The sequence below is a fragment of the Vipera ursinii genome, assembly GCF_947247035.1.
Source record: "Vipera ursinii genome assembly, chromosome: 3".
NCBI classification, from domain to species: Eukaryota; Metazoa; Chordata; class Lepidosauria; order Squamata; family Viperidae; genus Vipera; species Vipera ursinii.
In genome coordinates, this window is record NC_139516.1 from 49,159,006 (window position 1) to 49,176,368 (window position 17,363).

At 37.3% G+C, this 17,363-nt stretch overlaps 1 protein-coding gene across 1 annotated transcript in view; it reads left to right on the forward strand.

Annotated features, from left to right (window-relative positions):
* Positions 1-17,363, forward strand: part of GRM4 (glutamate metabotropic receptor 4) — a gene marked incomplete at both ends in the record, with an annotated part of 317,732 nt that overhangs the window by 203,416 nt on the left and 96,953 nt on the right. The window contains one exon of the mRNA XM_083358303.1: positions 2,000-2,135. Coding sequence (XP_083214429.1) covers positions 2,000-2,135 — 136 coding nt within the window. The remainder of the gene's footprint in view (positions 1-1,999; positions 2,136-17,363) is intronic.

Consider the following 17,363-nt stretch of genomic DNA (forward strand, 5'->3'; position numbering starts at 1 on the left):
CTGCCTCCAGAAGCGGTGAATGCTCCAACACTGGAAGTCTTTAAGAAGAGATTGGACAGCCATTTATCTGAAATGGTATAGGGTTTCCTGCCTGAGCAGGGGGTTGGATTAGATGACCTTCCAACGTTGTTGTTGTTGTTGTTGTTATTATTATTATTATTATTATTATTATTATTATTATTATTATTATTATTATTATTAATCATTGCACAGTCAGCCAGATGTTCAGACTGGATTTGGCATTTTTGACTTACCAAGGACCTGGGATAGGCAGATGTGGATGTTTGATGGTATTATAGATATCGTCACAGGATGGAAGCAGTTCCTAGTAAGGCCGCCTTTTGCAATTGACTAATGGCGAATTTGTCAATGCCAATGGTGGTGCTCCAGTTCTTTTGGGATTGCACTCAAGGCACCTATTACTATTGGTACTACCCTTGCTTGCCTTTGCCACAGTTTTTCTATTTCTATTTGTAGGTCTTTGTATTTTGTTATCTTCTCCAGTTCTTTCTCATCTATTCTGCTGTCTCCAGGCACTGCCACATCCACTATCCAGGCTTTTTTGTCTTTCTTATTGACAATTGTTACGTCTGGGGTGTTATGTTGCAGGTGCTTGTCTGTTTGAATTCTGAAGTCCCAGAGCAGTTTAACTTTATCATTTTCTATGACTCTCTATTTTATGATCCCACCAGTTCTTGCTTACAGGCAAATAATATTTTTTGCAGATCTTCCAATGCACCATTGTTGCTACTTTGTCATGCCGCTGCTTGTAGTCAGTCTGTGCAATTTTCTTGCAGCAGCTTACCAGGTGTCCACTGTTTCTTCAGCTTCTTTGCATAGGTGGCACTTACTGTCTGTTGCTGTCTTCTCAATTTTGACTTTGTATGCATTTATCCTTAAGGCTTGGTCTTGTGCAGCCAGAATTAGTCCCTTGGTCTCTTTCTTCAACTTTCCTGCTCTTAGCCATTGCCAGGTCTTGTTATTATCTGCTTTCCCAGCTATTTTTTTTAATGTAGTGGCCATGTAGTGCTTTGTCTTCCCATACCTCTATTCTGTTTTTCATATGGTCTTTCTTGTAGGCCAGTTTGGTCTTTCCAGTAGTCAGTAAGCCTTCCTGATACACTAATTTCAGTGCATCTTCATCATTGTCCTTCAGATATTCTTCCAAAGCCACTTTTTCTTCTTCAACCATCTGATGTACTTGCAGCATTCCACGTCCACCTATTTGCCTTGGTAGATAGAGTCTGTCAATGTCACTGCATGGATGAAGGGTATGACTCATTGTCATTATTTTTCTGGTCTTCCTATCCATTGCTTTTAGTTCTGCTTGAGTCCAGTCCACTATTCCAGCTGTGTATCTAATGACTGGAATTGCCCAGGTGCTGATTGCCTTCATGGTATTTCCTCCATTGAGTTTGGACTTTAAGATCTTCTTCACTCTCTTCATGTATTCACCTCTAATCTTTTTCTTGACTTCAGTGTGCTTGAAGTTGTCAGCTTGAAGGATACCCTATTATTATTATTATTATTATTATTATTATTATTATTATTATTATTATTATTATTATTATTATTATTATTATTATTATACGTAGAGTATAAACATATATTGATATAAACAAAATGTGTAAGCTTCAAAGAAAAGCCCAAATAATTACTGCACTGTGTAGATTCTTTCATCCAAGCCATTTGACATTGGGGTATTTAAACACATATCATAAAACATTCAACAGGATATTTTTTTCCACTAATAAATAAATGAAGAGTTAACCAGGAAATTTGTTCATACATCCATGTTCTTCTAGCTTCATAATTTGGTTCCATGTTTTTATCCTCACTAAAATTACAGTTACATACAGGCATAAAATACACAGATGAAACCACATGAAAGTGTTATTTTGGGCCATGGCAAAATTGTCACATGCCTTTCTTTAAACTATCCAAGTCTGGCACTTCTGTTTAAAGACTCCTCTAATCATACTATTTTCTCTGATCACAGGGAGCGTTTGTGTGGCACAATCAGTCAAGATTCCCCGAGAACCCAAAGAAGGAGAATTTGATAAGATCATTCGTCGCCTTCTGGAAACATCCCATGCTCGAGCTGTCATCATATTTGCCAATGAAGATGATATCAAGTAAGAATTTAGGGATTAATTTAGGGATTAGGAACTGTGATGGAAAGTAGAGAGACAAAGAAGGAAAATGAATGGGAGAATAGGGCATGCAGAGGGGGAGAAAGCTAAGTATGAATCTTGTTAATGAATAAAGTGGAATATTGTTAGCATTTCTGAGGTAGGCTAGGTCAAAGAACAGACAATGAAAGGACTAGTTGTGCTCTGTTGATATAGGATATAATAACAGAATTTTCAAAGCCTGTGAGAGAGTTTCTCTCTGCATTCTCTGTTATACTGAGTAGAATCAAGGTGGGTTACCTTGAGTTTCTTTTTCAGCCCTCTTCTTTCCCAGAACTAAGTTGATGTTTACTTAACACTTTTTAAATTTCTTCTTTAAGGCTATTTCCGTATCCCTCCTTCAATAACAACATATCTGGATACATTTTCCATTGTTCCTCTGTGTATCAAAATGGTATCAATACCTTCTGCAGTTCTGTAAATTATGTGTTTCTGAAAATATTTCTGATGGTTTGCTGTAGATTAAATATGTACCCCCAACTTAGAAGAGGCCCTTCCCTTGGCTAACAATCAGAATAGGTCCATCCTTCTTCAGTTTGGTGGTGTTATCAAATCTAACCCTTTAGAATTGCTTAGAAGCCATAATCCTGTCCCTGGGTTCATACCTTCTTGGGCTTGCATCGCATAGAAAAAGTCTCTCAGAAGTTTATAAATAATTTCATAAAAAAGGTAAATTTGAGGAAGAAGTGTTAATAATGATATAAAAAATTGAAGGTCTAAATTCCTGGATTTTGTTTCAGGAAACAATCCACTAAAGCGCTTATGGGAAGCTTGTTCTTGGTTGTGCCATAAAAAAAGCATTCAAGCTCTAAGGCATTTTAAAACATGATCTATAGATTCAAAGAAATATGATGTAAAACACTGTGGCTACTTGAAATTTTCATCGTCTAATCATTAATTTTAAAGATTTAAAATACTTTTAGAAATTGTGCAGCTGGGATATAATTTTGAAGCCTCTTTTTCAAAAGCACTTTCCACAAAGATTGTGATTGTGTGAGGAAATTTTGAAGTCAGATTCCATGGAATTTTTCTTTAGTAATTAAAAAGGATACTTTCAACATCCTCTGGTAGTCACTAGAAAGCAAAATATGGCTTTTTCCCAATGGAGTAAATGGAACTATAACACAAAGTGAAAAAACGAAAGCACACAATCCTCTGGTTTATTTCTTTAAATCTTGCAGTTCTGAGTTGCACCTGATTTTGCAAGTATCTAATCTATTAATCAACGTACATTGACAAATTTAAGTAAATTGACATTTTCTATCAGTTTACATCAAACAGCATAGGTTTTTTGTGAAGCTTTTAAAAGAATACTGTATGTTATTTCCTTCCACCAAAATCAGGGGATTTCCTTTGCAGGCAACATAAATGACAAGTACCTTTAAACACAGGTTTATAAACATTTGCCTATTTGAAAGTAAACAGTAAACTGGATCATTCCTCTTTGGTGGCAATAGTTTACATTCATCTGGAAAGTTCCTATTTTTCAGGCAATGGTAAGTTCACATGTACTACTGAGCCAGATGATTTCTCAGGATTGATTCACATGATTCGTGTAAACATTTTGAGATAAGAAAGTTGTGTGCATGTATGTATTTCTGGATACAACACATAAGAGCTGTTGTGATTCTCAAACCTGAATCTATATTGTATTTTTTCAATCTTCTCAAATAGACTTATATGCCTATTTTCTAGATTGCCTACTTTCTTATAATTCTAAACATTGTAGTTGCATAGTTACCATGATAAGATGAAAGTTCACCCCAGACTGGTGGTCTCCCAATGTTATGGTGATGATGGGAATATTAGAACAATTATGAAACAGACTGAGAAGGCTTAGAAAGGAGAGGAGAGGAGACTTTTAGTATATTATATATTTCCCACCAAACTAGCATTAAAGATATTTTACTGAAATAGTACTGAGAACTGTATAGATCTCAGATCCTTGATTCTACCTAGTTTCATTGGGTTGACACCAGTCTCATTAATTGTAAAATAAATTTTTCCTCTCATTTATAGCAAGTTAATTATGACAAATAATTCAAAAAGATTTGGTACCTTGCTTGAGTCACCTTTTCTGAAACAAGCTACCAATAACCCTTCTTCTTCTTCTGGTCTTTTATATCTATTTTGCCTTGCAATCTTTTCCAAGCTCACCCACAATCTCTCATCACAATATGGAAAAAGCTCCTTTTATTTAAGAGTGAGTAGTTCACATCTATTGCTTAGCACAAGAGAGCTTAGCAGATGAACCAACTGCCATGTCTCTATAAAACCTACCTTAAGTGATTGTCTGTGTGACTTCGTGTCTGCTCAAGATGCAGTAGTAAATTATATGGAAATTGTGGGAAGATCATATATTATGTGGATATAAAAAATAATGGAGAAGGTGCAAGTTGGGTCTGTGCCTTAATCCAGAGGTGCATTGCTGCAAATATAATTAGGCTGCCATTTTGTCAGATGGGGAAGTGAGTTAGAGCTCTTCATGCAAGAAATTTATAGCTCTTCCTCAATATGACAATTTCTCAGTAGGCTGGGATTGCATCTCCCAGAATTTTTATATATACATAGTCATTTTCTCTGTTGCTTTTATTTGCTCAGATTTTTTTTTTATTTAAAACATCACAGGCTCAATGTAAAGCAATACAGAGCTGTGTTAATTCATGAAATAAAAATAAATCTAAAATCCATAGCTAGGCAGTAACTATTTCTTTGTTTATTTAGTACCTTGCATGAATGACTCTAAGTGGCTTACAACCAATGCCCTGCAAATGGGAATGATTTTAACCTGCTTCCTAAAGCATAAAAAAGTAGAAGCTAGCCTCATTTCAGGAGATCAAGTGTTACCAAATGAGGGAGCTACCATTGAGAATATCATTCTTCAGGTTTTCCCTGCCAGGTCTCTAGGGATAAATGTCTTGTCTTGGTTAGATTGTATATTGGCAAATTCTACTGAGAGAAGATGCCCCCAAATATAACAAGAGCCCAAGCTGTATATAGCTTTACTGTATAGGGTTACAATCAGCATCTTGAACTGAGCCTAGGAGACTATTGGCAACTGGTCCTGCTTTTAAAAGGATGTGTTATTCTGACAAACTCTGAGTAGGCCTGGCCATCAGGCAAATAGTTATGTTCTGTGCCAGTAGTTATTAAGATCAACCAAAATGAGAAGCATTTCCGTTTCCAGTTAGCAAGTCATTGTTTGTAATTTTATTCTTCTCACATTCTGGTATTCCCTCAACCATGAAGTTAAATGGATAGCCTTGGACCAATCTCTTATTCCCATCCCCACAATTTTGGTCACATGAGTATAGGAACATATGTATCACTCTGAGCTGCTGAAGATGAAATGCAGTTGAATATAATAAATGCCTGATTCCAACGATAATTCCGCAAGTATTGCCTATTTACTGTGGCTGAATCTCTAATCACTTGTCATCAGGTAATACCATCCAGGAATCACTCGTGAGAAAGGGAACGTTCGGAGTATCATTGATGCCACATGTTCGGGTTGTTCAGTTCTACTGTATAAAACTTTTGGTTGCACAATTCAGTGTACCCCAGTTTAACAGTGCCGAGAACAATATCTCATTTTGGCAGCTGTTGAGGCCTGCTCTTAGGATCAGTTGAACTTCTGTGAAATCTGATTATCAAAACTAACCGATGGATTAAAATAAGGTAGTAATGAAATTTTCCTGCATTTCAGGAGATTGAGACTTCATTCTGTGTATCAAGATGTATGTAAATATTCATAGTTAGTGCTGCTCAATGTCAGCCCCTCTAGGTAGGTCAGGTCAGAAAATAACTCCACAGGAAGGCTAAAATTGCTTTCATTGAAACTGGCTATAATAATAGAATCCTCGCAAGTCTGCTTGTGCTGTATTTGCTCCCCCTACCTATACTCCAGTGAATCAGGCAGTATCTGCCTGAGTCACTTCCAAATATTGTCTTGCTACTCAGGACTTTAAAAGCTCCTGTTTAAGCTCCTTTTGCCTATGTAACAGTTCTTGCATATTTCCATCATTTTTTTTACTTTCTACACCAATGACCATAATAAGGTTACTAATATCCATATTTTGAGAAAATGTATTTTAGCAGGCATATTTTGAAAGCAAATACATTGCATATCTTTAAAAATATGCATTTGTATATGGGTGGAAGTGCCTACATTAAATGTGAATACACTTGAAAAGTTTTGGCATGTACTTCCGGTGGCTGCGCGGTGCCGGAGACAGCCTTCCCGGGCTGCCCGCGGCTCAGCTGAGTAATTTTCACCCGAAACAGCGCCGATCAACTGTTCGGGCAAATTTGAAGCCCCCTCCTCGGGAGAAGAGGAGGGGGTGAGGCCCCAGGTAGGGGTCGAGTTCTCCGGGGCCGCCTGAGCTTGGAGCTTGGGCGGCTGAAGGATCGAACTCCCCCATAGCCTGGGTTGCTCCCAGCTGGTCAGCGTCTCTGCTCCGGATTTCTTGGAGCAGAGCCAGGCGTCTGCGACCACCCCTGCCTGAAGGAAGGCCTATGGAATAAAAAGAGCAGGCAGAGCGGTACAAGAGGAAAAGGTGAAGAGGATTATTTTATTTTACTCTCGAGCTTGATGGACTTTTTAAACTTAAAGTGAAAGTGCGTCATAATTGAAAGTAAAAGATGGTGGCTAAACCTCCCCCTAAAACTCTTCGGAGTGGTGGAACTTCTCCGGTGCAACAATCATCATTGCAGGCGTTGCACCCTCCTGATGTATTGACACCGAAGGATTTACGAGATGCTCTTGAAAAACATGCCCAGGTAATTCTGGAATCAATGGGTGATAAATTTGCACAGATGGAGGAGAAATTGGAGAAATTGGAGGAGAGAATGGAAGAGAGGATGGAACAGAAGTTCAGTGTGATGAAGGTAGACATTTTGTCTTCAGTGCATAAAGTGGCGGAATGTGTGGAAGATTTGGATGAAAAAGTGGAAGATTTGACTCAAAAGAATGCCATATTAGAAGCAAAAGTATTGGAGAATGAAGATTTAAGAGACAAAATGGATAGAGAACTGAGTCTTGCTCAATATTACCAGATGCAGTTTGTTGTTAGAATCAGAGGCTTAAAAGAGAATATTAAGGAAGATTTAAAGCAGCTGGTTTCTGAGGCTCTCGAAGTGGTACTGAATCAGCCAGCATCTGAAATAAAAGGAGGTATGGATAAAGTGTTCCGTGTGAATTCATGGATTGCTAGACAGAGAAAGTTGCCTAGAGATGTCGTGGTTTATTTTGCAAAAAGGGAAATTAGAGATGAAGTTATACAAGCTGCCTATGATGCTAAAGTTGTGATTGCTGATCAAGAAGTTTTGGTTCTAAAAGAAATTCCTCCAAAGATTTTAAGGAGAAGGAAGGATTTTACATTTCTTGTGCAAGAGCTCAAGCAACGAGATATAAGGTTCAGATGGGAGATTCCAGTTGGGTTGATGGTGATGCATGAAGGTAAAAGGTACCGTTTGGTTACTGTGATGCAAGCGCGTGATTTTTACAATAACGTTTTAAAAGCAACCCCATTAACACTTCTGGAAGCTGCAAAGGGATCTGGAGAAGGAGAATATGAAGAGGCTGAAGATGGACAGACAGAGGAGAACGGTGCTGGAGGAGATCAAGCTATAACTTCTTTGGATGATCCTAGAGAGCAAAGGGTGACGCGTGCTGCTTTAAAACGATCAAAAAAAATAAAAGAACAAGACCAGCAGAAGTCTTTGGTTCCACAACGTACTTACAGCCAAGCAGTGGGAGGAGCACGGCCTAAAAAAGATAGTCCTATCAAAGCAGTGCTCCAAGAGCTTTGGGATGATATGCATGGCAACTAAATTTTTAACTTGGAACGTTAATGGACTACATTCACCACAGAAGAGGAAGAAAGTTTTTCAATATTTAAAACAATTCAAGATAGATGTTATATGTTTGCAAGAAACGCATATTAGGGTTGTGGATCAAAAGTATTTATCGAACTCAAGGTTGGGTACGCAATTTGTTGCTTCTGCAATAAATAAGAAAAATGGAGTGGTTGTTTATGTTAAAAGTGCTTTAACAGCAGACTTAATTGAAGCAGACAAGCACGGAAGATACGTTATGATAGAGCTGCTGCTAGAAGGTAAAAAGACGCTTTTAGTTGGATTATATGCTCCTAATCAACAACAAGCTGACTTTTTTAGTTTACTTCATACAAAGCTTACCCAGTTGGATTATAAATCTTTTATTTTTATGGGGGACTGGAATGGTGTTTTGGATGTACAGATGGACAAGGCTGGAGCTTTTAAGCGCATCCCAAGTCATGCTAGACTGCCTAAATCCTTTTTTGAAATGAAGGATGACTTGGAACTGCGAGATATTTGGCGCGAGAGACATTTGCAGGAAAAGGATTATACTTTTTATTCTGACAGACATCAATCTTTTTCTAGGATTGATTTTATTTTGTTGACTAATGATTTTTTTTTGAGGACTAAAAAGGTGAAGATTTGTGCAAGAACTATCTCTGATCATAGTCCAGTTTGGCTAGAGATTGACAAGGAGAATAGAGGCAGGCGCTCATGGCGCGTAAACGAGAATTTGTTTAGAAATCAGAGAAATGTGGAAGAATGCAAACAGCGGATGAAGGATTTTTTTGAAATTAATATGAATAAGGGCACCTCTATGGATATGGTTTGGGATGCTAGCAAGGCCTATATGAGAGGGGTGTTGATATATATGAATAATAAACATAGACGTGCTGTGGAAGCTAGGAGGAAAGAACTGGAGAATGAAATAAAGGAAAAAGAAAAGGCTTTGATTTTGAATTCAGAGGATGTGAAGACTAAGGAGGCTATTAAATTGCTAAGAGGACAATTTGATAAATTAATGGCTGACCAAGTGGCAACCAATTTGCGGTTTGCCAGGCATAATACTTTTTGCAACGCTAACAAACCAGGTAGATGGTTAGCTTATAGATTGAGGAAAAAACAAAGGGCTTCTAATATAGACAAAATTGAGTATAAAGGAAGGGTTGTGTTTCAACAGGACCTTATCAAGGACGCTTTTGTGGATTTTTATTCTAAATTATATGCTAAGGAGAAGATTAATGAAAAAGACATTGATATATACTTGGAGAATGCTAGCATCCCGGTTCTTACGCAAGTACAAAAAGAGGAGATTAATCAATTAATTACAGAAGAAGAAATTTTTACAGCAATTAAGGAATTGAAGGTGGATAAAGCACCAGGCACGGATGGTTTGTCTGCGGCTTACTACAAAAATTTACAATTAGAGATGATGAAACCGTTAAAGGAATTGTTCCAGACAATCCAGAGGGGGGGAAAGGTGCCACCGTCTTGGAGAACAGCTTTTATTTCTTTGATTCCGAAGGAAGACCAAGATGCTACTCAAGTTAAAAATTATAGACCGATATCGCTTTTAAATACAGATTACAAGATATTTGCTAAGGTTTTGGCTAATAGACTGATGAGGGTTCTGCAACAGGTGATTCATGGGGACCAAACGGGGTTTATTAGTGATAGGCAAATGAAAAATAATGTGAGGCATATAGTTGATGTGTTAGAGTTTTTGGAAAGGAACAACCAGATCCCTGCGGCGCTAATTTTTCTAGATGCTGAAAAAGCTTTTGATCAATTGAATTGGCAATTTTTGATGAAAGTTTTAGATAAAATGGATTTTGGGGAAAATTTTTTACAACCGATTAGGGCATTATATCAAAAACAAACTGCCCGAATTATAGTTAATAATAGTCTGACAGAAGCATGTAATATTGAGAAGGGCACAAGCCAAGGGTGTCCGTTATCGCCCTTGTTATTTGTATTAACATTAGAGATATTATTGGTTAAAATACGGAATTCGGAAAAAATTAAGGGGATACAAATTAGAGATCAGGATTATAGATTGAGAGCATTTGCAGATGATCTGGTTGTTACAATGACCCAGCCAGAGAACTCTGTTGTGGACCTGATGGAGATAATAACACAATATGGGAAGGTTTCTGGATTTAAAGTTAATACACAGAAAACCAAAATTTTGGCCAAAAATATGACAGTTTCGCAAAAGGCTCTCTTAGAAGGATTAACTGGATTTGAGATTGTTAAAAGGGTTAAATATTTGGGGGTGCTTTTGTCGCCCTCTAATACAAAGTTATATAAAAATAATTATGAAAAATTATGGGGGAAAATTCAAAAAGAATTGGAGAGTTGGGGAAAATTGCAATTGTCTTTGTTGGGACGGATCGCAGCAGTGAAAATGAATGTCCTGCCTAAATTTTTATTTTTATTTCAAATGATACCGATTCTTAAGAAAGATTCTAATTTGGAGGAATGGCAGCGAGGTATCAATAAATTTGTTTGGGCAGGGAAAAGACCACGAGTTAAACTTAAGATTATGCAGGATACTCGTGAGAGAGGTGGTCTCAAAATGCCTAATTTTAAACTATATTATGAAGCTGCTGCATTAGTAGGAATAAGTGATTGGATTAATTTGACACAAGAGAGATTATTAAATCTTGAGGGCCACGATTTGTTGTTTGGCTGGCATGCATATTTGTTGTATGACAAGAAGGTAGACAATGTGTTTAGAGTGCATATTTTAAGACAGGCATTGTTGAGAGTTTGGAAGAAGTATAGACATAAGTTAGATTGCAAGATACCATTGTGGGCAATTCCAAAACACGCAATAGAAAATATACATGCTGGCTTCAAACATGATGTGACTACGTACAAGGAGATCCTTAGCTTGGAAAGAAATGTTTCGTGTTTGAAATCATATAGCCTCTTGCGAGAAGAGAAGGTTGTTCAAAATTGGTTTCAATATACTCAGTTACGGGCCAGGTGGAAAGAAGACCAGAAAAATGGTTTTACAATGACTGATGATAATTTGATAAAGCAAATCAGAAATCAGGGACCAGCACATATTAAACGGATATATCTTGCGTTGATAGAGATTGACTCAGAAACAGAACTTGTTAAGGATTGTATGATAAAATGGGCCCAAAATATCCAGGAAGTTATTACAATGGACACGTGGGAAAAGATTTGGGTGAGGAATGTAAAATTTACACAAGCTCAAAATTTAAGAGAGAATTTTTACAAAATGTTTTACAGATGGCATTTAGATCCTAAAAAGCTTGCAAGTATGTATCCGAATTATCAGCCTAAATGTTGGAGGTGCGGTGATGAAGACGCAACATATTTTCACATATGGTGGACTTGTAAAAAGGTTAAGGCTTTTTGGATAAAAGTCTGGTGGAATATGCAGAAGATTTTTAAACAGAGGATAAAGTTTTGTCCGCAACTTTTTTTGTTGGGAATAATTACAGATGCTACAGTTGTGGACACTAAGTTGATGTTGAATTTAATTACGGCAGCGAGACTTTTGATAGGCCAGTACTGGAAGAAAGAGGAACTGCCGACCATAGAAGAGTGGACTTTAAAGGTTTCTGACCTGGCTGAGATGGCGAAGATTTCGGCCTATTTGAAAGATTACTCGCAAGAACGCTATATTATGGAATGGAGAAAATGGATTGAGTTTATCCAGAACAAGTATAGGGTTAAGAAGTTTCATGTAGTATTTGAATAAGTCTTCTTTCTTTTCTTCTTTTTCTATTTTTGTTTTTCTATATATATTTAATATATATATATATATATATTTATCCTATATAAGCTAGAGAGTGATGGATTTTAGAGCTTATGGTTGTTAGTTTATGGTTGTTTATGATTGGTTTTTTTAATATATACCTTGTATTTAGCTCTGGGAAGTCGGGGGGGGGGAGGGGGGAGGGGGGAGAGGTAGGGGGGAGGGAGAAGGGAGGGGGAGGGGGATTTTTAAAGGAAAAATTGTATGTTAAAACTTTTTAATAAAAAAAAGAAAGAAAAGTTTTGGCATATGATCCTCAACATCTCTTGCTATTGACCATATTGGCTAGGGTTGATGGGAGTTAAAAATATCTGGAGGCCACCAGATTTCAGAATAACAGAATAACAGAGTTGGAAGGGACCTTGGAGGTCTTCTAGTCCAACCTGCTGCTCAGGCAGAAGACCCTATATCATTCTGGACAAATGGCTATCCAATCTCTTCTTGAAAACCTGCAGTGGTGGAACACCCACAACTTCGGAAGGCAAGCCATTCCACTGATTTATTGTTCTCACTGTTAGGAAATTTCTCCTTAGTTCTAGGTTGCTTCTCTCCTTCATTATTTTCAACCCATTGCTTCTTGTCCTGCCTTCAGGTGCTTTCGAGAATAGGTTGACACCCTCTTCTTTGTGGCAGTCTGTTAAATATTAGAATACTGCTATCCTGTCACTCATAGTCCTTCTTTTCATTAAAGTAGACATATCCAATTCCTGTAACCATTCTTTGCATGTTTTAGCCTCTAGTCCCCTAATCATCTTTGCTGTTCTTCTTTGTACTCTTTTTAAACTCTCAAAATCTTTTTTCTTATCAGTGTAATGTCCATTTGTTCATATGGATGCACACTAATTACTTAGTCTTTGTCAGTCTTCCCAAATTTCTCCAAAGTATTTGGGACCACATTTCCAATAATTTCTAGTCATCATGGCTAGTGATGGCTATTAATTTGAGAATTTGCTAATTCCAGGATAATCTAAAACTTGTGACTTTAGGAATCTCAATATTTACTCTAAAATATACACATTTAACCTTCTTGTAAAAATGTAATTAATTTTCTTAGGCCAAGTTTGTTCCCCCACATTTTTATAGTGATGAGTATTTTACCATAACTTTCACCATAAGCTTAATTTTTCAAAACTTAAAAAGTATACTTACAGTGGGATAGATGGCCTAGAGGAATTTGAGTGACCTTAAAAAAACCTAGGAACATGTTGCTTGTTTGAATGTAAGCTCCATGAAATTAACCCAAACAGTTCCTCTAGATAGATTAATTGAATAGTAATTGTTTGCAAACTGAGTATGTGCTAGCAGTGTGACATGGGGGCAAAAAAGGCAAAGGGAATTTAGGCTTCATCCACAAAAAATGAGAAGGAAATTTCCTACTGGATTCTGTTTTAGCCAGATCCATCCTCCTCTACTCTCCAAATTTAGGCACCATACTTTATTTATATTTATATTTATTTATATTTAAATTTATATACTGCCCTATTCCCGTAGGACTCAGGGCGGTTTACAGGGAAAATTAAAAGTTAAAATGCATCAAATACAATTAAAAATGATTAAAACTAAGATTAAATTAATCCCTGAACTTAACTAAAACCCCATTAATTAAAAATTAAAACCCCTCAGTCTGGGCCAGACAACTCAAAAAACCAAGTTTTCAAGTCCCTACGAAATGAGCGAAGGTCGGGGGCGGTCCTAAGCTCTGTGGGAAGCTGGTTCCAAAGGGCCGGCGCGCCCACAGAGAATGCCCTTCCCCTGGGGATAACCCGCCGGCATTCCTTAACTGGCAGTACCCTAAGAAGGCACTCCCTGTGGGAGCGCACAGGACTATGGGAAGTTGATGCCAGTAGCAGGTGTTCCCTTAGATAATCCTTTACAGAGGATTCAGTGAAATTGGTACAAATTCAGACAAAGGGAATAAGGATAATTTGGGGGATAGGAACTAAAAAGAAATGAGGGAACTGAGTATGTGATGAGGATGCTGAGGAAATACAATAAATAGCACTGTTCAAGTGCCTGAGAGAATGTCACAGAGAAAAAAAAAGCCAAGACCTGATTGCTAGCATTAAATAATGTTATTTAAGTTATAGGAAGACAGATTTGCATAATTTGAGAAACTTCCTATCAATCGAGTAATGTGGCAAGAGAATCCAATTACTTAGTAAGGTGCTAGTTCCCCATCACTGGTTATGTTTAAGTAGTATTTGGGCCACTATCTGTCTGGGATTCTTTATTTGGATTCCTATACTGACAGTTGCTAGGGATGCGGTGGCTCAGTGGTTTAGGACGCTGAGCTTGTCGATCAGAAGGTCGGCAGTTTGGTGAGTCGAATCCCGAGTGCCGTGTAACAGAGTGAGTGCCTGTTACTTGTCCCAGCTTCTGCCAACCTAGCAGTTCGAAAGCACGTAAAAAGGCAAGTAGAAAAATAGGGACCACTACGGTGGGAAGGTAACAGCGTTCCGTGCGCCTTTGGCGTCTAGTCATGCCAGCCACATGACCACGGAGACGTCCTCGGACAAACGCTGGCTCTTTGGCTTTGAAACGGAGATGAGCACCGGCCCCTAGAGTCGGAAACGACTAGCATGCATGTGCAGGGGAATCTTTACCTTTACCTTTACTGACAGTTACATTTTATGGTATAAACTGCCTCTTTCAATTTTTTAAATTTATGATTCTATTATTCTAATAAGGGAATCACTGCACATAGTTTATGGTAATTCTTAAATTATATATAATTCTTGGGCTGTTATAAATGTTTTCACTTTTAATTTGTCCATTAGTTCCAAGACTAGCTACTAGATGATGGTCCTGATCCTTGAACATTTCAGTTCCATTTGTCCCACTACTCTACTAAATGACCTTGAGAATTTCTTTTCTTCATGTTTCTCTTTCTCATAACGACACAATAAAAGTTTTTCAGGCTGTGCAACAGCTATTATTAAGTGTTGCCATAGAACATAATGGCATTTTGAGGTCTTGAGATAGATAGGACTGTGGTGTAAAAATGAAACATGGTGGAAAACTCACTCTCAAAATGCCAACAACTGGAGAGAATTCAATAATCATTTTTACTATATAGCGGTAAATCATTGGTCTCCTGAAGAAGAGCAAGAGTTCCAGGGTTACATAGATCTTACTTAGAATATTGATCAGAGATATTTTAAGCATATCCACATTCAATAGACCCCAGAGAATTAGTTTACAACTGATAAGAATGCAAGATAAGAAAGTAGAGACAGTATTATTCAAAGTGCAAAGCCTTTACAGTAACATTCTTTGAAATACAGCATAGCAGCTTTGATATATAGGAGGTGCCAAGACTTTAATTGTTATTCTAACAAGCTGATCCCGTACTTAACTGCAGAAAAGAGATGAGATAAGGAAGCAGTCACTGCAACATCCTTGAATCTGTTACATTTCACTAAAGACATAAATTCTATGGGTATTTGGAGTCCTTGGCAGAACATTGACACAACTATAAAATATCCTAAACGACCAAAAATACATTGCAAAGAATTGCATATTATAAAGTGAGCTACTGCTATAATAACAGGATAACAGGGTTTTTTTTGTTTCAATTCTATTTCATTCCTCCTTTGGATAATCTTGACTTTGATGTTATTTTGTTCCATGCTATCATTGCATGTCATCTGTCATTCTTATCATGATCACTACTGTGTTTGCTGCTTCCTCCTTTCAAAAGCACTTGCTGTTTCTCAATGGCTCCAGGGACCATTCAGTTTTGTTATCTCTATTCTCTTAATCACTTTTTAATCAAGCTTGTTATTGACAAAGCATCCATTGATCCACTGGACACCCTTTTCATTTATTTTCTTGCTAAGGGCTTATTTAAAACCAGCCAAATATACTTGCTCTTCAGTTTGGTAGCTCTAAACTGTGGATAGGGTTCATCTCTGTTTGTTTTAGCTGGACCTCTGCCTTCCAAGAGTGCTCCTGGTTGCTTAGGATGGAGACTCTGGAGAGGTTCTTAACATTCAGAGAATGAAGAATGTTGCAGATCTCCAGGCACATTTTGACATCTGCTTATTTAGTGAGTAAATAACACAGTTGTAAGTCATCTTATTCCAGTAATGTTAAAATGAATCATTGAATCATACGTTGGGTTGATTTAAAAAAAAGAAAAGAAAAAAAAATGAAAAATGGTCATTGATCAAATAATATAGAAATCATCAATCAGCTTTGACTGTATAACGATCCATTTTGCAAGAACATTCCTGAGGCAGCCGCAATCCCTCCAGTCACTCTTGAGAAGGGGAAGGTACTCCCGATTACTTTTGCTTTCCTTCTTTGGGGGTATATACTTAATGAGAATATATGGAATCTCTTCTTATGACACTTTCTCTTATCAGGATCACATCTAAATTAATTGTGTTGCTTTGAAGAAAGAGAAACCCCCAAAGATACTATATTAACTTTTCTTAAAATCACAGAGTTGCACATACTGCTATGCTGAAAATGTCTGCTGCACTTTTTCAATTTTATTTGAAGCAAAATAAATGGGTTTTGATTCTCTCTCTCTTTCTCTCCCACCCATCCCTCCCCGCCAATAATAACAGTTTGGTGACATTCTCATGTACACAATGTGAAATTCTTGCCTTAGTAATGAGGAGGTGGTGTGGATGTTTTATAAAGGTTTATAAGCTGACTTTGTAATAATGCCGCTTGGGGGGGGAAAGCCCTAATAAGCAGGCATATACATAGAATGAAGGCCATTGCTAAGCAGATTTGATTTGTGCTTAGATTGTAAGCCGCCCTGAGTCTTTGGAGAAGGGCGGGATATAAATGGGATTAAAATAAAAAAAATAAAAAATATCATTTCTCCAACTCCTTTTTCCAGTAGCCCACAGTCTTCCTGTCTTCCTGCATTTTTATTCAGGTTCATAGAAAGACAATATATTGCAGCTCCTCCCACAGAGGAAATTTATATAAGAAAAAACAACTGTACTTTGTCATTTAGCAAAAAATAAAGAGTTTAAAATGCCACTCATATAAATGCTAAAGGCTTTCTAAAGCTTGAGAATGAGATAGAAAAATGGGACAATTTTTGGAAAGGCTGAAAACTTTTGAGAAACTGTAAGAAAGCCTTTAGCACATTTTCACTGAGGTTATCTTGGCTCTTGTAACTGTGCTCTGATTTCTGCCTAATTTTTCACTGCTTAAGATTATGTGGCTCAAAGATGTTAATAGTATAATAGGCCAACTATCTTTGTACTTCTTCCCTCTCTCATTTTCAAGGAGTTTTTGATAGTGTATGTAAATGATTTTATTACAAAAGCATTAATGTTAAACTGGGAAATCCTGAAGTAAGGCTGCAATCCAGTATAATAGTTGAGTTCCATTGAATTATACAGTAGTTTCCACTGATCTGGGAGAAACATTTCCTCTTCCAAACTTTCAAAGTCAGATTATCAAATCTAGACCACATGGGAAATAATGAAAATTGGACAAGAAAGATAACCTATTATAAAGTGATGATGGATTTCACCTCCAAGGTCCAGTATAAACCTCACTGAACTAAG